The following is a 24,123-nucleotide window of genomic DNA, read 5'->3' as shown; positions in this document are numbered from 1 at the left end:
AGGCTGAGAGCGCAGGAGGAGTGAGGCTGACATAGAAACATGGGGCTCTCATTGGAAATACAACCCCAGAGGAAGGCCAGAGTCTGCACAAAAGTTGCCATGTTGTAGAATAACAGGGATACCTCAGGACTGGGATATTCTTCTTGAATATCAAAGAGGCCAGGGAAGAGAGAACAATATTGCTTTTGGTCATACCTGGTCTCTTGCTCTGAATGTGAAAAACTTGGGAAATTCTTTCTGCAAACAGAAAATCCATACAAAAGACAATTAAATTAAGCAAGCCTTGTTTAAATATTTGTACACTGGTTTTTAACGATAACCCCATCTGCTTCTAGAATGAATGCTTTGGAAAGCCATCTCTTCTCTAGCAATTGATCACTTCTGCCCCAAAGTACAGAGTAAACGTCAAATAAATGGCACTGGGTCTTGGAGAATGGAAAAAAGACTCATACGATGCACTGAGAATTGGACTGACCTCCTGGGCAATCAGGAATGTGATTCTTCGGAGTCCGTAATCCACAAGGATGTTTTTCTGCATTAAAAACCAAACACACAATGGAATTGTATTCAGGCCACAAAAAGGAATGAAGTCCTGATACAAGTTACCAGGTGGATGAACCCTGAAAACAGTATTGCTGAGTGAAAAATGCCAGTCACAAGTACCTCATTACTACACGACTCCATTTATGTGAAATGTCCAGAAAAGGCAAATCCACAGAGACAGAAAGTAGATGAGTGGTTGCCTAGGGCAACAGGAGAGGGTGGTGGGACAAATAAAAATGGGGGATGACTACTGATGGGTACAGATTTTTAGGGGGTGGTGGTGAAAATGTTCTAAAATATAATTATCATAATGATGGTTACACAACTCTATGAATACATGAAAAAGCATTGCATTGTATACTTTAAATGGAAGAATAGTGTGGTATGTGAACTATAGTCAATAAAGCTGTTACATTAAAATATATATGTATTTTTTTTAACATTTCATGAAATCTTTCATGAAACGGGCAGGGAGGAGCACTGTTACATTAACCAAAAAAAAAGAAAAAGACAGGTAAATTATTTCATGTAGCCAAAATTCAGGGACAGACAAAACTAATCTCTACTGTTAGAAGTCAGGAGAGTGGTTGGTTATCTCTGTGGGGGAGGGGTAGAGACCAGAAGGGGGCTCGAGATGGGGCCAGAAACATTCATTTCTTGATCTGAATGCTGGTTATACTTGGGAATTCACTGTGAAAATTCATCAGGCCACACACTTATGATTTGTACACTTTTCTGTATGTTCGACGTCAAAAAACAACAAGCACAAAACTTTTTAGCTGCTCCCTAAACAAAATAAATACTATTATATACAGTTTTCTGGGGAAAGAAAAAAACCCAGAAGACAAAAAAAAAAATAAGGTTATTAATTTGTCCATATGGTAAGAAAAATTATTAGGGGAAAAGAACAGTCATAGCCCATTCAGAAAGAGGTAACCAGACGTACACAACAGAAGGGAAAGAACGGGATGCAGGTTGGAAAGCGAACAGGAGAAACTGGAAAATGAAGAGGATTCTAATGTGGGAAAACCAGCCTGGTTGGGGGGAGCCTGATTTTCGGTTCTCAATTAAAGGTATGCATGAATGTATGTATGTGCGTGTGTGAGTGTGTATGTGTGTGTGTGCGTGTGAGTGTATGTGTGCGTGAATGTACACACATTTCTGCTTAACGTAAAAAAATTTAAATCGTAAAATATATAACATAAAATACATAAAATATGTAACATAAAAATTCTTTCCTTTCTCCCACTAGGTGTATATTGTTTTAGCTTTCGTCTCTTTAGTATGTTATATATACATGTATAGTATATACTTTATTTGTACAGAGATACCTCCATTTAATTTTTTCTAGCTCACGAATATCGTCCTGCGTCGCTATTTAGAGAACTGTTTCCTTCCTTTCTACACCCACGGGACACCCAGGGCACGGTCGTCCACACAGCAGGATATGCCATTGCCCACGCTTTCCACAGGTGATTCTGACACCCCTCCCATCGCCCTCGCTGGGTAAGAACCACCAAGTATCCTAAGTGTCATCTGATTGGTTAGAGGGGCAGGCAAGCTACCAATCAGTTCAAATGTCACCTTATCTACCCTGTGGGCCACCAAGCTGAAAATCCAATAAGGACATCAGCTATGCCAAACAGAAAAAGGCTGGGTGGAAATATGCCAATACTTTCACAGCAGCTGCCTCTGGATGGTGCGGTTGTGGGTTTTATTTCTAAACCTACTTTTCAGATTTGTCTGCACCTTAAACGTTTTCTACAATGAAAATCATTAGCTGCTCATTAACCAAGGAAAGGCTAAGTAAATCACTAACGATGATGTCCCTGAGCTTTCATGGCCTTATCCACAACATCATTGGTCCATCTCCTACCCAGAAAGCACCAGGCCATGTTCTCTGAGGGACACCAAGTCAGAGGAAGTAAGAAGTGTCCCTAGCACCAGGATAATACAGGAAATTCAACACAAATACAAATAAACAGACTAAAAAGCAATGAAAATTTCCAAGTATTCTTAAAGTTAAGACCAAGTCAGCAGGGTCAAGAACTAACAGCCAGTGTGCCTGGTAGATTTAATTAATTTATGAGCTAAGAATCTTAGCATCCCATTTTACAGATGGGGACACTACAGATCAGAGAGGTACAGTGACCTGCCTGAGGTCACACAGCGCCTTCCTGCTATTTCTACCACCTACACTTGCCAAGCTGCTCCACGTCTGCAGCTGAGGTCCTTGAGCATACATAACAGTTGTCTCACTGCCAGGGTGAGAACATATGCTGGAAATGGCAACCACATATGTATAAAAGCAACCTGCAGTTACTTGCAGAAACGGATGTCAATGTAAGTGACCATTTTACAATTGTGAGTTTTCTGGGTTAGCCAACAACGGGGGCGGGGGGTGGGGGGTGGGAGATGAGGGTAAGGGGGATCGAATATATGGTGATGGAAAGAGAACTGACTTTGGGTGGTGAACACACAATGGGATTTATAGATGATGTAATACAGAATTGTACACCTGAAATCTATGTAATTTTACTAACAATTGTCACCCCAATAAATTTAATTTAAAAAAAAATAAAATAAAAAAAATAAATTAAAAAAAAAAAAAATAGGATAAAATAAAGTATGAGAGAGGCATCATAGCACATATGATTGGAAAGATAATAAGGACAAGATCATAAAAGGGTTTACACGACTTGCTGCGAGGTGTAGGCTTCATAAGTCAGGAAGACCATTAAAAATAAAGTATGTTTAGTAACAGAAAAAAAAAAAAAAAAAATATTCCCCCCAAACCTAAAACTGTTTATTGACTGTGTCCTCAATGCTACAGGGTGTATACATACTGGGTCATTTCATCATTGCCAACACCCTGCGAGAGGGAAAGAAATGCCTCCCTCGTGTGATAGAGAAGGATTCACATTCGGCCGCCTCTGCCCAAGGTCACGGGCAACGTTAAGCAGAGCTAGGACAGGAAGCCAAGTCTGTGGCTCGGAGACACTCAGCATGTCTCAGGTGCATCAGACACCTCGCCAAGACAGCCCCCACCCCTCCTCCAGGGCCACAGGGCAGAGGCATAGCCCAGTGCACCTTGGACTGTATGAATGTCCGCAAAATCGGCACCAGCTCCTCGTCCTCCAGGTGGTCTGCGCACTGGATGGCCACGTTCAAGATGTGGATTGGCTCTTCTTTGAAGTTCTAGGAGGAAAAACACAAAGGTGGGCAATGGAAGGACCTGGAGCCCCGGCCTGCCCCCTCCTCAGCTTGCTCCCTGCTCAGACACTCACCTTGCCGTCTTCGTCACAGTACAAGGAAGAGCGGGCCTTGCCGAAAAGGGGGCTGTCCCTAGGCACGTTGGCAAAGCAGGAGATGACGTCATCAAAGTTCCTGGGGGTGTGGGGCAGAGAGCAGGGCTGAGGGGCTGCTCCCCCACAAGGTCGCAGGTTAGACCTGGGCCCTCCCTCTTTCCCAGCCACCACTCGGCGAGCTCATCCAACTCCGCAGAGTTCATTCGGTTCCTGACCATTTCCAAGGCATCACTGATGGGGTCTTTCCCAAAAGGAAAGAATGAGCCCCCGTTATCTGAGATTGACCACGAAAAAAGGCTGTCCGAACTCTGGGGCATCAGCTGCACCCCCACCTTTTACCAGCTGGGAGATCCGCACCCCCTCACCTCACCTCACCGAATCAACTGAGGATAAGAGGAGTAATCAAACCTCCTATGGCCGTGTGAGGACACGAAATAATCCAAGCATGATGCGTAACACACAGCAACAGGTTGAAAAAGGGCAATAATCGTAACAAGACTGACAGGTGACATTTACTGGGCATGTTATTTACACATCAATTATACTTTAAATATAATGCTTAACACGCCCTATCTTGTTTAATTTTCCTAGTGATCTTTGAAGTAGATCCTTCTCTCATTCCCATTATACAGATGAGAATACTAAGGTACAGAAGAGAGATTCAGTAATTTGCTCAGTCTCAGGAGGCACAGAGCCAGAATTCAAACGCAGGAGGGCTGACGCGAAAGCCCACACTCCTGGCGACGATGTTATTTTGTTATTATTAACTCACTGTGCCATGTGGCTGGGCCACCCCAACCTAGTGTGTCACATGAACAAGTGGGAGTCAGGGGAAGCTCACTTGGCCCTTCTGCTCAGAGTATCTGGGAGACCGGGCCACACTGGGTACCTGGTGAACTCTTCGAATCTCCGGAAGGCGACCATGGCCCCCATCCGCTGGCACAGGGGCGAGAAGCCGCTGTCCATGAACAGTTCAGTGCTGTGCCTCAGCAGGTCGGGGTTGGTGACACTGATGGGCATAGCCATCCTGCAGGGGGACAGGAAGTAGGGGATGAGGCCGCTGCTCCAAGATCTGGCCCCAAGAGCTGCTCCTGCCATGGCAACTTCGGTGAGCCAGACTAGCATTAGAGCCCACCCAAAAGGGGGGCTAAAAATTGGGGGTAGAGGGGATTGAGGACGGGGCCAGGGGCTGAGGACTAAGAGTTGAGTCTCTAACCAGCTGCCGGACAGCATTTCACACACGCGGTCACAACTTGTTGCTGGGGGAATGAAACGCATCCTGTACCGGGAGAGGACTCTTGGAAGCTTGTGCCTGGTTTCCTCTGGAAACCTCAAACCCCTTTTGTCTTCGCTGACTGTATTTTGCGTCCCTTTGCTGTATTAAGAAATAGTGGTGAGCATGGTGACCTACTGAGTCCTGTAAAATCTTCCTCGTGAATCGTCAAACCTGGGTGTGCTCTTGGAAATCGCTGACCCAGGTGAGGCAGGGCCTGTGTGTGCCTCCTTTAATACCCCTGAAATCACCATCCAGGCCCACTGCTCCGGACAGCTCATGCAGAGGCAACAAACTGGCCTGGCAGCCTGGGCTGAATTCAGTCCAAAGACTGACTTTGGTCTCTGCAGCATTTTTATTATAGTCCTATACATTAATCCCTGCCCATAAATCCCTTGCAAAGTTGAGGGACTTCAGATTTTTTTTTTTAAGTCTAGCTGTCCTGCTTCTCTGGGGAAAAAAAACATGGCAAGTTTTGGCCTCACAGGCTTGTTTTCCTGCAGGGCAACAACCAGTGGGCTAGAACGACAGCCCCTGAGCCAGGGCCGAGCTCAGCTTCCACCTCGCGGATGTGCTCACAGCCCCCGTTGGGCCTGGACCTACGTCCTGGCTGCAGCCCACAAGAATCCCTGCTGTCCTCTCATCTGTCCTCCCCACAGTCCCCTGACCCAATGCATAACGGGCCTGGCTCTACAGACACAGGGGTGGAGGGCCCGGTCAGGTGCTGCTGGGAAGTGAGACATCACTGCTCTGGTCTTTCCCAGAGGCCATGAGGAGTGGGGTCGTGGGTCAGCTACAAGCGGGGTCTCCTCTGAGGCCACAGGCCCCGAATAAGCTTCAGGCACTCCCAGCTGATAGCGGCAGTGAGGACCTGAGGCAAATCAGGGAATCCCTCCAGGCCGTCAGTGTCTCTCTGGGTGAAAACAGGATGCTGTGCCCGTGCTAAGCGTCCCAACCAATAACCCGCACAAGCATAGGTGCTTTCCTAACCCATTTGAACTGCTGAGACAATGAAATGGAAAAAGAAACGAATTCCTCCTCGGGGGCAGATAATTTCAAAAGTTCTCACACCACACCTCCCACAGTCCCCAAAATGATTCCAGGTCACATGCAGTCTGTCTCCCTTTCTCTCCACTGGCCAAAATGTCACAATTTTTTTTTTTTTTTGAAATAAGGGTAAAAATAAATGATAAATATGAAAGATGATGGAATGTTCTAGAACTGCACTGTCCAATATGGCAGCCACAGCCCTATGTGGCTACTGAGCACTTTAAAGGTGGCTGGTATGATTGAGGAACTGAATTTCTAATTTCCATTCATTTTAATTTAAATAGCCTACAGGTGGGTGGTGGCTACCATAGTGGATGGTGCAGGTATATGAAGTAGGTTTGGATTATTTCCATTTTGCGCAGGACAGAACAGATGTGGCAAGTTCCCACAGTGGGGAAGTGGTGTCCCTGACGTCTCCCAAGCATTGTCCCCAGACATACTTGCTGGATTCCTCCAAAAATAGGACAGTGGTCAGGGAGAAAAGAAACACAAGCCACCCCCAGGTATGAACCACTCCATACCGGTTTGGGTGGGAGGAGGGCAGCATGAAACAGAACTCCACCACGCAGGTGCCGTCCGGGAGCTGCCGGTGCTGCAGGCTGTTTAACTCATAGGCGATGTAGCCCCTCCGCACATAAACCTAATGGAACAGAAACACAGGGGCCATTCCCTCAGGAGGGCACTGCAGAACACCCCTGAAACCTGAGAAAACTCAGGCTGGAGAAATGATCTCTCAATTATCTCTAAGCAGTTATCAAGAGCAAATTAGTTCACATTTCAGAATGTTTCTTTCTCTACAAAGGGCTACATAGCAAATATTTTATGCTTTGCGGGATATGTCATCTCTATTGCAACTACTCAGTTCTGCTGTGGTAGCCCAGATGCAGCCACAGACAACATGTAAATGAATGAGCATGGCTGTTCCAATAAAACTTTATTTACAAAAACAGGCAGGGGGCCGGATGTGGACGATGGGCTGTAGTTTGCCAACTCCTGCTCTAGAGTAGCACTCGCTGTCTGATGGAACACGAATGGAACAGGAGCCACCTATGTAACTTTAATTTAAAATTTTCTAGTGGCCACTTAAAAAAGGCAACAAGGGAAAAATAATTTTAATAATAATTTTGTTTCATTTCCAATACCTAAAATATTATCATTTCAACATGTAATCAAATATAAAAAATTACTGAGGTATTTTAAATTTTCCATAATACTAAGACTTTGGAATCCAGTGTGTATTTTACACTGAGAGCACAGCTCAATTCCAACTAGCCGTATTTCAAATGCTCACAAGCTGTGTGTGGCCAGTGGCTGCCGTTGTCGGACGACACGGTTCTAGAGTTTAAGCACTGGGAGGTTTTTAACTGGATAGGGAATATGAGGATTGTGCAGAGTTAACATAGCAGGCCTCACTGCTGTTCTTTGCAAGACGGGCTTGCAAAGCTGGTCTTTGGCTAGCATCTGGGAACTTGGATCTTGGAAAAGTTTCCACAATGTCCTGATAAGAACGGTTCATGGAGCCTAAACCGTGCAAATGATATGATGTATGTTCATCGCGTACTTTCTTTCCGGGAGTTTACAATCTTGGTACATGCTAGACAGAGGATGCCTATATGACCAGCCCCCAAGTAGAAACTCTAGGTGCTGAGTCTCTAATGAGCTTCATTTCACACGTGTTGTCACAACTCGTTGCTCAAAGAATTGTGTCTAGAGGCATCTTGCGCCTTGTTTCCTCTGGACTTCACCCCATGTGCCTTTTTCCTCTGCTGATTGTGCTTTGTGTCCTTTCACTGTAATAAGTCACAGCCATGAGCAAAGCTATATGCTGTGCCCTGTGGATCTTCCTAGAGAATCATTAAATGGGGGTAGTCTTGGAAATGCCAGACACAGTCAGAGCAGGGATAAAACTCTGCAAGAGGCCAAGTGCAAATGTTACTATGTTCACAATGCTCATCTTGAGTCATGGAGAAAAGCTTGGATTACATTCCATAAATCCGCTGAACAAAGTGATGGGATGTGTAAAGAAAGCACTCTAGAAAATTCTCTCATGGAAATAAATGGGATTTAGCATTTCAAAGAGTGAAGAAGGTAAACTGCTGCTTTCCACCTGACATAGGGCCCGCCATCCAAATAGGACAGGTGTTCGGGTGACGGGCGGCAACCAATATCCACTTCAGGTGCTTACTCGTTTACCTTCAAATCATCCTGTGAGGTGGATATTATTACCCCCACCTAAAGCTTGAGAATCTAAAAGTCCAGAGAAGGAAAGCAACTTGCCAGAGGTCATGCAGCTCCAACCTCTCCATACGCCATTCGCACTGATTAGAATCTCTCTGCTTCTCCCTCCCACCAACTCCTATTCGCTCTTCAGATACCTGCTTTCATGTGACTGCCTCATCAAGCCTGAGTTAAACCCCCTAGTAAGATTAAACCCTGCTGTCCGATTCTCACCATGACTCTATTTTCCCATTGCAGCCCCATCCCATGCGTAATTACAGGAATATTTAATGTGTATCTCTCCCCAACTAGAGAGAGGCTCCACTAGGGCAAAAACTATGGTTGTCCCCTGTTGTATCCCCAGCACCTGGCACATAGGTTTCAATAAATATGTTGAAAATTGGCGAGAGAAAAAATAAGTACTCAAGATCTGTACTGGATCTCACTGCTGGAAACAAAGCAGGACAGGAGAAGCATTTTTTGAGTTGAAAGCAGGGAGGTGGCAAACATTGCCGTCCCAGGAGACTCTGTAGCTGTTATATGCTCACAAGCCCAAAATGGTCTCCATGGAGACCTAATTAGCCTGCCAGAGTCAGGATGGGGGACAAACAGGGTGTAAAAGATGGCAGAAGAGGGAGTGGGGGTCCTGGAGACCAAGACTCTAAGAGCACAGGGTGAAGAAATGAGGAAAAACTACCAGGGGAAAAGAATCAGGTTGAAAACGTAAGTCATCATCTCCTATTTCTTTGAAAGGATTCTGAAGGAGCAGATTAAACACTGTGATGCCCTGAAACTAACGAAACACCTCTGAGGCCCTGAATCAAGGAAGACCGGAGCTGGAGCAAGACCACCTGGCTCTATCTAATCTGGGTTTTGCTGCTGGTCACGCCCTCCTCTGCCCCGTCACACTGGGAGCACCTAGGCTCCTTCTTGCTCTTTCAGTTCCAAGTGGAAAAGTCTTTCAAAGGTCACTGACGTAGGTGAGTTGGAAAGTTTGGACGAGCTAGCAGGGGTGACCAACAAGATCTAGTGGGAATCCTGGTTCTGCCACTTCCTGGCTGTGTGACCTTGAGCAAGTTGCTTCACCTCTCTGAGCCTCAGTTCCCTTCTCTGTAAAATAGGGCTAGTAACGGTACCCGCCTTCTGGGGAGAATGATAAGATCATGTTTGCAAGGCATATGGCCTCAGGTCAGGTGCATGGATGCTAGAACTGGTATGCTCGATGCTTTGCTGTTACACGGGCCGCTCCCACTTACCTCCAAGGACGCCATGCAAACGACTTTGTTAGCATGATAGAAGAAAGTGGGCAGGACATCAAATATGGTCGTTTCTGAGAGTATTAATTTCTACAGGAAACAGAAAGGGGAACAAAGGAAAAGTAAATGTTAACAAGTTTTAACCAGCAGTCAGATAAGTGGGAGGGGTGGGAGCAGGGGAAGCTGGTGGTGTTATCACAAAATGCTACCAGTGCCCCAGGCTGTAAGATCTGAAAGTGGAAGCAGCTCAAGGCTGACTGCACCCGGGGCTCCCAGTTTCAGACGCAGAGGGGTTACCTGGAAGCTTGTAAATGAGCCAGAGTCAGGGGACAGGAGACCCTGGGAAGATGAAGCCATGACTCAGTTACGAGTATGTGAGGTTCTCAGCTTCCAGAAATGCTCCATCATACCTGACTTTTTAAAATCATACCCCCTGGGCGAGCCCTGCTACCTGAGCCTCCCCTGACAGCCCCCTTGGGCAACCCTGGCCACACTGGACTAAACCACTGGTATTTGCGACTGTGCCCTCCACCCCAGTGCCAGTGGGGCCCACTTCGCCTGAGGCCCCACTTGGCCACAGTATGTGTTCTGTGACAGGGGGATGGAGACAGTCTCACCTTGAGGTTTTCCGGGCAAAACTGGTGGCCATACGAGTCGATGGCAGACAGGAAAATGGACTCCACCTGGTTGTGCCTCAGCTCGTAGGAGGGGAGGTGGGAGGCAATCAAGACCTACGGGGGAGGGGGCGGAGGGGCTGGGGTAAATCAGCCTTACAGGGGAAAAGCCCATCTGGTTGGACATGGGACGGAAGGAAAGGGGATGTGCACAGCGGGGGACAAGCATGGGGGGGAGAGTAGTACCCCACGACCCCCACTCCGACCCTACCTGTCTGGCTCTGAGGGCCACTTTGCAGTGCTCGCTTTTGCTCAGCTGAGTGAGGTCGTTGAGGATGGAGGTGAGCTCCTCTGACAGGGAAGGATCTGGGCCACAGAGCTCATCCTTTGGGGACAAAACAGAATCCAAGTGGCTTTTGTCCACTTGAAAGAAATATGCCAGCACTCACCCTCAACTGGGGATGCAGCTGCCCTGGCAAACCAGACAGCTGCCTGGTCCTCTGAAGATGCCTGGTATAGTCTGATGTACATACCCTTACCCCTTTCCACCATGTACCCCATATTCATTCATTCATTCATTCATTCATTCATCACTCACTCACTCACTCATTCATTCATTCATTCGATCACCCATTCATCCACCCTAAAACAAGCCCTACACATCTGGTAAGAAGAAAAATACATCTAAGTCTCTGGCTGCATCACTATTAATGGTCAGCAATTATGAGGTACTTAGTATGTGCCAGGCAAGCAGCTAGACCCTTCACATTCATATCTCTAAATTCTCCCAACCCTCTAAGGCAGGGTGTCCAAACTGCGGCCTGCGGGCCAACTGCGGCCCACAACCCATTGTTAATTGGCCCACAGCAAATTCCAAAAATATATTTAGTTTACTTAAATAAATCAGGTGAGGTGATATATACTTCACCTCGAGTGAGTGGCCCGGCTGTTTGTGTATTTTACCGCATATGACCCTTGGTAAAAAACGTTGAAAAAAGTTTGGACACCAATGCTCTAAGGAATTGCTGTTATGATCCCCATTTTACAGAGAAATATACTGAAGCTCAGAGAGGCAATATGCCTTATCCCAAATATGTCAGGAGTGCTCGGCACATAGTAGGTGCTTTGTGAATGTCAGTCATGCTCTCCCCCAGGGTCTGACAAATCCCACCCACTGCCTGGTTTTGCAAAGAAAGTTGATCAGAACACAGCCAAGCCCATTTGTTTCCATTGTACAAAGACAGTTTTGAGAGATACAGACAGAAACCACATGATCAGCAAAACCTAAAATATTTCCTCTCTCTGGTGCTTTCCAGAAGTCTGCAGCCCCTTGTGCTACCCCCACTCTGAGTACAGGGCGCCCTTTCCTGCTTACGATCAACATGATCACCAGCTGGTTCTTCTTAGCCACCTGCGCGTGCGAGAAGATGCAATCCAGCACCTGGGACATATCGGGCTTCAGCTGTTCCCTGAGGTTTATCACACACTTGTCGTAGTGGGCTACAGGGAGACAAAAGGCCGCAAGGGGGTAAGGCGCAGGGCCCCTCCCGCCTTTGGGCTGACCACCAGTGCCAGCGGCGACTCTTGCCTTGTTGGAAATGGTGCTCGACATGTAAATATTTTCGCAGGAGATCCAACACGACTGCCTTCATGTAGCCACGGGTCCCGCTGCGGTATCTGGGGAGGAAAGAAAGTCTGCTTTAATGATCGACTCCGCTTCCTGGTGCAAAGGAATATCCACAGCCAGGGCTTGTGGGGTTTCCAAAATGAGAAAACTAATAAAGCATCTGGTGGCTGCACTCCCTCAGCCTTAGGCCTGGGAGGGATTTGTGAGTCAGTTCATTGGTGCTAACTCTGCAGGCCAAAGAGAGCAGTGACTTGCCCAAGGTCATACATCGAATCAGAGGTCAAGTCTGAACCTTTGGATGGCACCTGCCCCATTCCCAGAGAGAAGGAAAAACACTTACAGAGTTGGGATGCTGAACGGGGTCAGCCTTGCATGCATGATTGAAAACAAAAATTCTCAATTAACCATCCACTGTATAAAGACAGTTTGGAAATAACCAAAACAAAACTGAAAGACACCAAAAACAGACCCCGTGTAAATTTTATTTCCCTTTTAAAACCAAATTTTCACCTGGACATTCCCTAAAACATTTCCTCTTCTAAATCATTTCTGAACACAGGGAATTGAGTTTCTTAGGACATGTGACACTGAGTTTTAGAGACGCTGAAATCAGCTTACCCCTAGCATCACCAAATAGCTACAAAAGAGGGGACCTAAAACGCTCCTTTATTCAAATGCGAGGTGTTTTTTTTAAAACACACACACACACACACACACAACTTAGGACAGAGCTCTGATATTTATGTTCAACACAGAAAAATCAGCTAGAGAATTCGATTTATCATTTGTTCACTTCTTCTAGGTATTTCTCTGAAGCTAAAGGACGGGTTTAAGGTTAGCGTAGCTGTTGAAGTGTTCTGGGGAGACAGACCCACTTGGCCCTTGGCTGTGAAACTCTTTGTGGGGAAGCCACACAAAGATCTCCTTCCTCAGTTTCAATCCTGTATTGCCAGTGTGAGTCCCCATGAGCCAGGAAGTGCCCTGAAAAGCAGGGCCACCTCCTACAGCCCTACCTTCTCTGCACCTCTGATAGCTTCGGGAACATGGGATACATGAATTAACTCACTCCAGTTTGACAATGCTTTGATTCTGTCTTTAGAAGCCATGTTTGCTTCCTGGGTTAACTTTTCATGCAAAATGGCAGTTCGTCATCAGAATAGTTCTCCCTGCTCAATAGCTACTTAAGATAAAAGACAAATTCTTCATCCTTTCCTTTGCAATGCCCACCCCCCAAAACTGCAATCACTTGTCCAGTCCTTTGCGGCACATAAAGCCATTTCGTCCCACTATCTCATGATCAAAGCTGCCACAAGGACTCAGGATTCATTAATACTCGGAACTCAGAATGACATTTCATGTGTCAGGTGTTTTCAGTCCCATTTTGCACACCAGCAAACTGAGACACACAGAAGAAAGTGCCTTGCCCGGGTTTCTGCTGTTAGGAATGGCTATGCCAGAACCGTGATCAGGATCTCTGGACCCCATGCACTGTCTCCCAGTTTGAGCCTACCCTTAAGAGACCCCCCCCGCCCCCCGACCAGCAGCTGGGGCAACACACAGGACGATAAAGTGTGACAACCGCGCCCCACGGAGGGCCCAGGATTCACCTCTGGACCAACTGCACGATGCTCTGTGTATTCATGAAGAAGACCTCCCGGTCGGCTTTCCGCTGCAGAGTGGCTGCGTGGCAGTCCAGGATGGTAGCTATCTGGATGGGAAAAGAAGACAGGTCTGGCCACTCACAACCACACAATCCAGTCACCACACGGAAGTCACCGGAAGGACACACCACAGGCTCCCACTCTAGGTGCTGTCTGAGGCTCATTCGAAAGAAGAAAATCCCAGCCCATAGCCCTCTGGCCACCCAGAAACAGCTCTGTTCATCCCACTCAACATATTATTTGAGGAATTCAAGAGCCCAGGGTGACAATAATCGCATAAAGACATACATACATTTGTCTTACACCTCTCCACAAATACGAATGTTGTAGGAAAAGAGAAGGGAATTTCCAAACCCAGGGAACATGAGGGTGCTGGGTGGGGAGGGGTTCTATTTTTATAATTAGATGGAATGTCGCTGGCATATTGTTTTTGGCAACAAAAATATCTTTAATGAATAAATCTGCATCAAAGACAAATTCCTGAAAAGTTCAAACATGTACTTTTCTCAACTGGGGTCCTTTAGAGTTTTGCTTTATTATTTTTTAGCTGAGATATAATTCACATACCATAATATTCCTCCCTTTTTAAAGTATACAATTAATTCAGTGGTTTTTAGTATATTTAGAGTTGTGCCACTGTTACCACTGTTTAATTTGAGAGCATTTTATCGCTCCAAAAAGGAACTCTATAATCATTCACAGCCACTCCCCATTTCCCCTTCTCCGAGCTCCTGGCAATTACCAATCTACTCTTTCTCCACAGATTTGCCTATTCTGGATATTTCGTGTGAATTGAATCATGCAACATGTAGCCTTTTACGACAGGCTGCTTTCACCTAGCATGTTTACAAGGTTCATCCGTGTGGTAGCAGCAATCAGTATTTCATCCCTTTTTATGGGGGAACAATATTCCAACTTCTAGAGTGGTTGACCTCTGGGAATGACCTGACCTGTACTCTAGCTTCCCCAGTCACTAAGGTGTGGGGGGGGGAATGACTATGGTAGGTAGGCCTTCCAACCAGACAGAGGGCACGAAGATAAACTGGCAGAGGGGGCTCTTCCAAATGCAATTACCTTTAAAATACTTGATAAAAGCAACAACAAAAAAGAACAAAATGAGGCCAATGTAGAATTATTAGAGATGTTTTCTATTACCCTGGAATGGTTTCCATTCTTAAAAAAATATTATTTATACTTACAGCCCCAAGGCTCTACCTTCATCAGAAGAGAATCTAAGCTACAAAACAAGCAAAAAAACCCCACAATTTCCTCTATTATATCAGGAAATTATACCAGTGTATGGACAATGCTCGCTTTATTTGCACCAACTGCTTACTTCTATTCTGAATCCGAAGTTTATGGAATAAGGCTTAATAACTGTCCCCGTTCATCTCAACAATTGTTGCTTTGGTAGAAATGCTGGGATTCTGCAGAGAAGGCTTGAAAGGCAACACTCAGCCCCGAACACCTCGGGCTGTCACTGGGTCTCATGAAGCCCGATTCGATGAGAGGCCAGATATCTAGACTTCCTGGTAGCAGAGTTAGTTTTCAAGGAACCACCTGTCCTAACGCGGGTACTCTGATGGGGCTGAGTGGGGGGACCTACCTGCTGGCTGGGGAACTGGCACAGCACCGACGTGATGTTGCTGGCATACTGGGCCATCACCCTGCGGACCGACTTCTCCACGGGGGCGGGAATGCGGCCCGACACGCTGGTCATGATCTCTTGCAGCTCCAGCAGCGGCAGCGATGGGTGTCGGAGGGTCATCATGAGCTTCTGCACCCACTCCTTCAGCTGCAGCAGGGACCACAGCATTGGCCTGAGGCCCCGCAGGGGCATGGGTACAGCCACCCACCACGGGGTACCCGACACACTCAACCCATCCAGACCCGTGCACTCAAGCGGCTAAAGATCTGGACCCAGCAGACTCTGGAACAGTCCTGAGTGGAATGGCCCACTGACCACAAGGGGAACCCAGTTGCCCCACCCAGGAAGGCCCCCACTGCCCGCTACCTGCATCCAGAGAACCAGTATGGTGTGAGGATAAAACATAAGGCCATGGGAAGAGCTAATGTTTGTGGGATGCTTAGTACCAGACACTGTTCTAAGACCTTTATTTGCATGTTCTCGTTTGGCCCTCAGAAACAACCCAATGAAGTACATATAATCATTATTCCCATTTTACAGATGAGGAAACTGAAACACAGAGAGGTTAATTAAGTTACTCAAAGTCACCCAGCAAAGCCAGGATGCAAACTCAAGCCATCTAACTCCAGAGACTATTTAACAGCTGCTCTGCACTATTTCTGGGCATGCCAGTGGATGATACATTGATGGCTTTCAAAAGAGTAGAATAATGGTACCAACCCCATAACGTGGGTATGAGGTTTAAAAATGAAATGATTCATACACTGGCAAGTGCAAAGACTAAATAAAGGTTGAAATGACAGCAATCACAATGAGGAAGCATAGCACAAGGGTTAAGAGCACGGACTCGGAAGCCAGATAGCTAGGGTTCAAATCCCATCTTTGGCTCTTTATGGGTAAAACATGGCAAGTGTCTTAGCCTCCCTGTGCCTCAGTTTCCTCGTCTGTAAAACTGAACTAAGTAAGAGTTTCTACCTCCTAGGTTTGTTGGGAGGATTAAATGACAATACATTTTAAGTGCTTAGAATAGCAGTTGGCACATAGTCTGTATTAGACAAGGGTTGACCATTTTTATTATCACCAGCATCACCACCATCACTATGTTCGCTATTCTGAGACGGAATGTCATGCAACACAGTTTTGTCCCTATTGATGTTAGGTTTAGTGTCAGGGGTCTTTCACAGAGGTCTGCAAATCTGAGGACTTCTTATTTCTCTATCGAGTAAGTAGACCACAGGACCCTGGGATGGTAAACAATGAAGAGTTGTGTGTCTGAACCAAGTGTTTCCCTCGTTCTCTCTTTCACAGGGTAAACCACACTGACTCCACTCAACTTACTACTTGAACATTCTCTGTGTCGAGCTGAACTGGACCCCAAAAACCCAACTGTCACTTTTATAACAATTTATAATCACAGAGAAATGCATATCCATGTTTACAAACTGAGGCATTCTCTGAGGACGGGTCCTTCATAAAACAGCAGAGGACTAACCATTTTCTCACGCCTCAAGTCAATTACGTCAGTCAAGACTTCTGATTTCATGGAGTAACTCCTTCTGGCCCTTCACACAGACCTACACAGGTATGCAGCATACACACCTACCCTTCACACGTGACCTACTTTTATGCTAAAAATAGGCTCCGGCAGACAGTAGCCATTCATGATGTTAGTCAGGTTTTCCAGGACGTTGTGAAAGACCTGGTGTAGTTTCTCTCCCATGATAGGCAGAGTTTGCTGGTGCGGGAGCTCTCCTGTGAACGGCTCGGCCTGACGAGACACAACAGGAAGCAGAGGTCAAGGACACCGTGGCCTCCCAAATGAGACAAGTCAAGGGCAGAGGCAGAGCTACCAATAGGCAATATGTGCAATACACTTAGGATGAAGCCGGGGGTGGGGGAAACAGAAGAAAACATCGTATCTGAAAGTTAAAATTGCTAAATTCAAAAATAAAAATAAATAAAGTAAAAAAAAAAATTGCTAAATTCACAACCCATGCAGGTTTTCTAACTTTTCCCCTTTACAAATGTCATAGTAAATTAATTTCCCATCCACCAAATAATTTTGGAGGGGGTTCGACTTTTTTTGTTTGTTTTGCTTTGCTTTTTAATCAAGATTGTCTCCTTATTTTCTCTATTTATTTTCAGTCTCTCTTCAGTCCCAAAGATAAACACTCAGCCGGATGAAAATTTATGAAACTCTCATATAAATGTATCTGATTTTTTAAAATCATAAACATTTAGCCTTAGAGGACCAAAACATAAAAAACCTCCCCAATGGGGCAAACACGGACTTAACGTGCCCATTCATCTATTAATTCATTCTATATACCCATTGAACAACCTACTATGTGTGAGGCACTGGCACCCAGGAGGTTTGGGACATCTGTTCTGTTGGCCTGGCACCCTCAGATCCCTGCCCCCACTCCCACCTCCACCCCTCCTTCTCCACAATCTGATGCCAGCTTCTCCATGGGGCTTCCCACCGCCAGGGGCCAAGGGCAGTCTCCCTTACTGGACTTACCCAGCTGAATTACAAGGGCTTATCCTATAGGCATACAGGAGCCTATAGGGACTAGTGGCCACGCCCTGTCTCACACACCTAACCTGGGAAATGTTTGCTCAATCACACTGCAGGCACAAGGACCTTCCCAGTGACCTAAAAAGGCTCAGTCTATTACTAGCTTTGGGAACCACCTAAAGAGAGTAATAAAAAGAATGAGAAGGGATAAAAAAATAATGAAACTAATAGGACAGTCTGGAGAAAAGAAACAATTTGATTTTTTTAAAATGTGTTTCTAGCATTTTTCCTGGGCATATGTACTAATAAAATTGTAGAGAAAAGAACAACAAATGCATAAATGGTTAGCGACCTCCCTAGGCGGGCTTACTTAAGCAGTCATCAAGAAGAACCTGTTTTGTTCTCAGTATTCACTAAACCCCAAGAACATTTGAGTAAAACCTCATGGGAGGTGAGAGAGTGAGTCCTGCAAACATCTGGGGGAAGGTCATTCCAGGCAGAGGGAGCGGCGTCCCAGGTGGTGGGGTCTGGTGTGTCCAATTAAGTGAGGGAGAGAGGATGAAGATGGAGAAGAAAGTGGGGACAGCTCATCTGGTCACCAGAAGAACTTGGGTTTCATTCGAAGCAGGATGGAGAGCCGTTGGGAGGGATCTGAGCAAAGGAGGGCATGTTTCTGCACCCATCGCACTGGCTGCTGGGGGCACGTGGGGGCAGGAGAACCGGAGCCTCCAGTCAGGCGGGGTCACTGAACAGGTAGAGGGAGGCTATGAGCACACCTGAGCCAGCCTGGGTGGCCATTCTGGGTGCTACATACCGGGTGCACTTTAGAAGGGTCATCGAGCTCCAGCCTGGCCACCACACAGCCTGCTTCCAGCACGGCCCCCGGCCTCTTGATGTACTTCACCCGGCCACTTTCCTGCACGTTCAAGGCCATGATCATCTTCATTACCTGTTTTGCAGAAAGAAGAAATAAAGACAGAGCCCACCTGCACCGGTCTGTGTGTGTGACACCTGGAGTTACCCACAACTAGTAACTCTGAAGCAGAGCCTGCATCATTTAAATAGAATGACTCCCTGGGCAGAGTTTAACATGTTGCGTACAGCGTGGTTTAAATCCCTTATGAAAATTCTCGTGATCCGTATGCAACGTGTTAATTGGAAAGGACAGAGGGAACTAGCCTGCTGTGTGCCAGGTTATGAATCACCTCCACTGGAAAAACCAGCTCAGAAGTAAGTGTTTATGTGCCCATTTTACAGACATGGAAACTGATGTTTATTTTGACAGTAAAGCCTCTCTCTTAGAAATACAGTTAAATCATATTATGTAGGGTGATTAGTACCGTGTTTCCCTGAAAATAAGACCTAGCCAGACCATCAGCTCTAATGCGTCTTTTGGGGCAAAAATTAATATAAGACCCGGTATTATATTATATTATATCTGGTCTTATATTAAAATAAGACGGGGTCTTATATTAATTTTTGCTCCAAAAGACGCATTAGAGCTGATGGTCCAGCTAGGTCTTATTTTCGGGGAAACACAGTATATACACTTTCCTAAAATGTGATGCATTTTGTGATATACTCCTTTTCTAAAGGCAGCAAGAAAACAGCTTTGGGGAATCCTGTGTGAAATGAAGAACGTGCTCGCAGTCGTCAGTCACCAGGCCCTTTACATGGGCCTCTCTGCAGGGCCCGGATGTTCAGACATGATGAGTGCTCCTTGTGCTCAGCAGTTCACAGCTCGGGTACCCAAGCTTGGGCTGTAGCCCCAGCACCTCCCTCATCACTGTGTGACCGCCATCAAGTGTCTTCCCTCTCTGAGCCAGTTTCTCCTCTTCCATTAATAAAATGGGGAATAATGACATGGGGAATAATTGGGCTCTAAGAAGGACGCAGCAAGACGAAGCGCCTGGCATAAGGCAGGAGACCACGAAGCCTTAGCGCTTCCTGTTACTACAGCTTCATGGTCATTATCTTTATTATTTCCCTTGGAGCAAGGAACGGCGGCCAGGTTTGAATCCTGGCTACATGTGACTGCAAGTGAGATCCTTAGCCTGCCTGCGCTCCGTTTCTTCACGTGCAAAAACAGGGTTTAAATGTGTGCCCGTCTCCTATGATGGCTGGGAAGATTAAAGAAGGTAGTTAAAGTAAAATGCCTAGAACAGTGGTTGTCAAGCGGTAAGGGCTTTGCAAGTGTTTGCTTAAGACTTTTTTATCGTCACCGTCCTAATTATTAATCAGCTCTTACCCATTTCTGCGGAGGTGTCCATTCTTGAGGTTTTCCCTTGCGATATTGCAGAAAATCTGAGCTGCACCCCACACACTGACTCTCTTAGGCCCAGGGGAGAAGGGAGGCCCGTTTGCAGAAGCCACGCCGGACGGGCCTCCCTTGGGGAGCAGGGTATAAGGGAGGCCCGCTGACCCCCCAGGGTCTGCTGTGCTTACCTCCATCTCAGCGTAGCTGCCTCCAGCCTCCACGTGGCCCCCGTCCTCCACCGTGTACTGAGTCAGCTTCCCAGCCGACGGGGACCTCAGGACTGTGGGGTCATTCTCCTTCTCAAACACGCACGTCTTGTTGCCAATGGTAATCCGATAACTGGGAGAGAGGAGGAAAGGGCATGGGGGGGTGGTTAGGGAAGACCATCGACCCAGGGTGCCCGAGTCAGGAGTTCTACAGTATTTTCCCTTCCTAAAGGCAGCCACGAGTGTCACTCTGTGTGTGGTTTGCGGACTGCACTTTCCCAAATGGTGGCATTTGACAGTCACTGCAGATATATTGGGAGTTAGGGGTGCAAAGGGTGGGAATCTTTGCTAACCGAATTTTTACTGACATTAATTCCAACCTGCACGGAGAAAGCAATCGCTAAATATTCTTCAATAAATATTGACCGACTTCAAACCTTCACCTTATAACTGAACTGGGGAAAGAGCATGCGCCATGGGTGGAGCCTACAGTAAGTCTTGACTATTCTTGGCAGATAGAACATGGTTAAAAAGAGAGAATAAAACATTGCTCTGGAATGAATCTAGTCCACCTTCTTCCACTGAGAAATGGGAAGGGAGACTCCACTCTCGAACTGGAGCTTTTTCAGGCCTGGGGCTTCTGGTACCCCACCCCCACGGCCGCCTTACTCTCCTGGGCCTGGGGTGTGTGCTGCCTGCTCACAGGGTGGTCAGCATTTCATCGTGTGAGCTCAGTGTGGTCAGACATGCCAGAGCAGGAGGGTCTCTGGGTCTACCTAATATGATGCCCCTGTGCTAGGTGTTTCCAGGTATCCTGTATGTCACCCATCTGGATGCACAGTGACATTTCCTGCCAATGGCCGCTTGATCGATGTGTCGTCTTCCCCAATAGGCTCTATGAGTCTTGACCATGATTCTATCCTAGCAGCTAGCCCGGTGCCTGGTACAAGTAGAGGTTCAATATCCGGCCACCGCCCTACTGGCTGGCCACATCTCCTCCAAGCCTGTGCCAAGGTGGGTGTGGACGCTGCCGCTCAGACAGGGAGCAGCTGGCCCCTCATCATACACCCTGCAGGCCTGGAGCTCGGAGTCACATTCTCACTCCACCCTGAACTCTCCCCCGTGAGTAGAAGAGGGCCTCCTGGGCACCACCCATACATGTCTGCTGCTAGCATGGAATTCCAACCAAGAGCTTAACCTCTCTCAATGGGCCCCAGAATTTACTGGAGAACGTACTTTAGCGAAGATCCATGGGCTGTACATAGACTAGCTTCATATTTTCAACCCCACGGGAGAGAGTGGGCTCCGGCCCAGCCCATGGCAGGACACCACGTACCTGTCGACCTCTTCTTTCATGTAGGTCGTGTAGCTGTTGCCATCATAGGACAGTAGAAGCCCACCATCGTTCAGCCGGTGAGCATCAATCTCGATGTGACAGCCATTCATGATAAGGACGAACATGGTCAAAGACTGCCGAGCCACCTATGGGGACAGGTCCAATGTTCCCATCTGAATGCAGGATGCCTGCTTGTCCCTGTGCTCCCAGAGCACCATCTGTCCCCCTGACTGGGAGCTAGGCCTGGTGTCCATGGCGGGAGTGCCAGGGTGGAAACCTTGCCTATCTAGGGGGAGAGAGCCCGGAGTCCGCACGCCACATCTACCCCGTGGGTAGGCTAATGGTTGCTGGCCACAGGCGTAGTCCTGTTGGGCCATCTCTCACCAACTATGTGCCTTCAGGGGTTGGGGGCTTCCTTCTGACTCCTGATTCCTGCCTCCAAGCGTCAGCCCTTAGCAGGGCCACCCTGGGGAGCAGGGAGAGGGGAACTTACTCTGGACGAGACAGCCCTGGAGGTTCCACCAGTGACCTGGATGTGGACTAGGGCTCTGCGCCCCCAGACGTGGCTCTGCGCCCCCAGACGTGGCTCTGCCCAGGGCCACACAAGACATTTGGGACACTCAAGAGAGGCACAGGTGGCCAGGGCCTGGCTTCAGCTCTGCCTTTCAATCTGACATACTGGCCCCATCTGGCCCTCAGCTTAGTGTGCGTGCTCACCTTCAGAAAACAAAGACCCTAAAGAGCCCTTGACTTTAAAATGCACATTTTGAGATAAAAGAGAGCAAGGAAGCTAGGAATGTTTATTGCAATATTATTAACGGTAACCGCAAAACTTAACAGCAATATGGTAACAGCAATAATGATTTATGGTAATACCAAAGCTTAGGACGAAACCATGACAACCTTGCAATGAAAGTCTCTAGACCTGCACGGTGGAATACACTAGCCCCTAGCCACTCACGGTATTTAAATGTAAATTAATTAAAATGAAATGAAATACAAAATTCAGTTCCTCGGTTACACTTGCCACCGTTCAAGCGGTCAAGAGCCACAGGTGGCGTATACTGGACATAGAGATCTAGAATATTTCCATCCTTATGGACATTTCAATTGGACAGTGCTGCAGGTACCATACTGATGTTGAAGAAACCCTGTTAAAACCGTGGGGAAACTTTACACCATGAGAATATCAAAGCACAGTAAAAATGTATGTGCACCATGGTGTCAACTTTGTACACTCGATGCATGAGGGGAAAAAAACAAATCACTGTCATGAGATCTGCTAAAATGTTCACAGGGATTGCCTCCAGGGGTTGGCGCAGCGCACGCTGGATCTGTTTTTCTGATGCTTTTTACGCATGTTTGAAATTTTGAAGTTTTCTACAATGAGCATGTGCCACATTTAAATTTGAGTTGCGGGGGACCCAGGCCCCCAAAGATAGCCAGGAAACATCGGAGGCAAACGGGAAGAAGTGGTTGTATAGCACTTCCATGGATAATACACTCGTTTGTCTGAACGAAACCTAAAAAAAAATCTTCAAAGTTGAAAAAGTTCAACATGTGCTCGGCAATATTCAAAATAAAGTAAGAGAAAATAAAAATTCTGCCTCCACAACCGACATGAACTCCGTTTTCTTTTCCCTCCCTAGAATGTGAGGCTAGGAAGGGCCAGGAAGGCTTCGGCTTCCTGGGGACATTTTGTCCCTCGGGTCACTCCAAGATGGACCTGGCGCCACACTCTGTGCCCACCTCTCAGAGACTCTCTGACACTCTCTGCTGAATTGACCTTGGATAGCCCAGGAAGGTAAGGGAATATTTCCACCAGAGGAGCACAGCCCTCAGTAGGCACCAAGTATAGCAGAGATGGCACAGGAAGAGGCCAGAATCCCACACACTGTTCTTGGTGAGGAGACACAGGAGGGAGCCAGCTTCACAGTCCTCGGCAATGGACTCAGACATGATGCCAGCTCAGCAATGGTCCTGCTCACGCACTGTCGGGTTGGACAGTGTCCACCCAAATTCACATTCTTCCTGCCACCTCAGAATGCAACCTTATTTGGAAATTGGGTCTTCGCAGATGTAGTTAGTTAAATGAGGTCATACTGGATTAGGGTGAGCCCCAAATCCAATATGACTGGTGCTCTTCTAGAGAAGGGACCCAGAGATACAGGCACAGAAGGAAGACAGTGTGAAGACAGACACACACAGCAAGAAGGTGGTCCTACGAAGCTGGAGGCAGAGACGGGAATGACAGCCTACAAACCACCAAGGATGCCCACAACCCCAGAAGCTAGGAAAGCAGAGGACCGCCTCTGCCCTGGAGCCTTCGAAGAGACCAGGGCCCAGCCTACCCCTTGATTTTGGACTTCTGGCCGCCACACCTGTGAGAGAATAAGTTTCCTTTGTTTGAAGCCACCAGTGTGTGGTGCTTGGTTACGGCAGCCGCTGGAAACTAAAACACGCTCCATCGTGCCTTGTGTGCTCTACTCAAACCTACACATTCTCACATCCAAAGCGTTTGGGTTTCAAGGTCATGGGCTGTATGGGGCGTCCTGGGGCCCAAGCATGAAAAAATCCACTCCAGGGATGGCTCATCACAGAAATAAAAA

At 47.1% G+C, this 24,123-nt stretch overlaps 1 protein-coding gene across 22 annotated transcripts in view; it reads right to left on the bottom strand.

Moving 5' to 3' along the window:
* The window catches only part of ACACB (acetyl-CoA carboxylase beta), a 107,524-nt gene that overhangs the window by 27,931 nt on the left and 55,470 nt on the right, over positions 1-24,123 (bottom strand). For 11 of the 22 annotated variants that reach the window (XM_074321660.1, XM_074321661.1, XM_074321659.1 and 8 more), the window contains 19 exons: positions 21,515-21,660; positions 20,161-20,311; positions 18,530-18,664; positions 16,819-16,965; positions 15,156-15,344; positions 13,496-13,596; positions 12,229-12,255; positions 11,850-11,938; positions 11,637-11,761; positions 10,533-10,646; positions 10,265-10,378; positions 9,945-9,986; positions 9,648-9,737; positions 6,696-6,814; positions 4,741-4,878; positions 3,831-3,930; positions 3,634-3,741; positions 476-532; positions 196-237 (listed from right to left, as the gene is read on the bottom strand). In XM_074321660.1, the coding sequence (XP_074177761.1) occupies positions 196-237; positions 476-532; positions 3,634-3,741; positions 3,831-3,930; positions 4,741-4,878; positions 6,696-6,814; positions 9,648-9,737; positions 9,945-9,986; positions 10,265-10,378; positions 10,533-10,646; positions 11,637-11,761; positions 11,850-11,938; positions 12,229-12,255; positions 13,496-13,596; positions 15,156-15,344; positions 16,819-16,965; positions 18,530-18,664; positions 20,161-20,311; positions 21,515-21,660 (2,034 nt within the window). The remainder of the gene's footprint in view (positions 1-195; positions 238-475; positions 533-3,633; positions 3,742-3,830; positions 3,931-4,740; positions 4,879-6,695; positions 6,815-9,647; positions 9,738-9,944; positions 9,987-10,264; positions 10,379-10,532; positions 10,647-11,636; positions 11,762-11,849; positions 11,939-12,228; positions 12,256-13,495; positions 13,597-15,155; positions 15,345-16,818; positions 16,966-18,529; positions 18,665-20,160; positions 20,312-21,514; positions 21,661-24,123) is intronic. The other 11 variants (XM_074321669.1, XM_074321668.1, XM_074321671.1 and 8 more) reach the window with 3 other exon arrangements.

Source organism: Rhinolophus sinicus, linkage group LG16, assembly GCF_036562045.2.
Source record: "Rhinolophus sinicus isolate RSC01 linkage group LG16, ASM3656204v1, whole genome shotgun sequence".
Lineage (NCBI taxonomy): Eukaryota > Metazoa > Chordata > Mammalia > Chiroptera > Rhinolophidae > Rhinolophus > Rhinolophus sinicus.
This window is presented reverse-complemented; position numbering and strand designations above follow the sequence as displayed.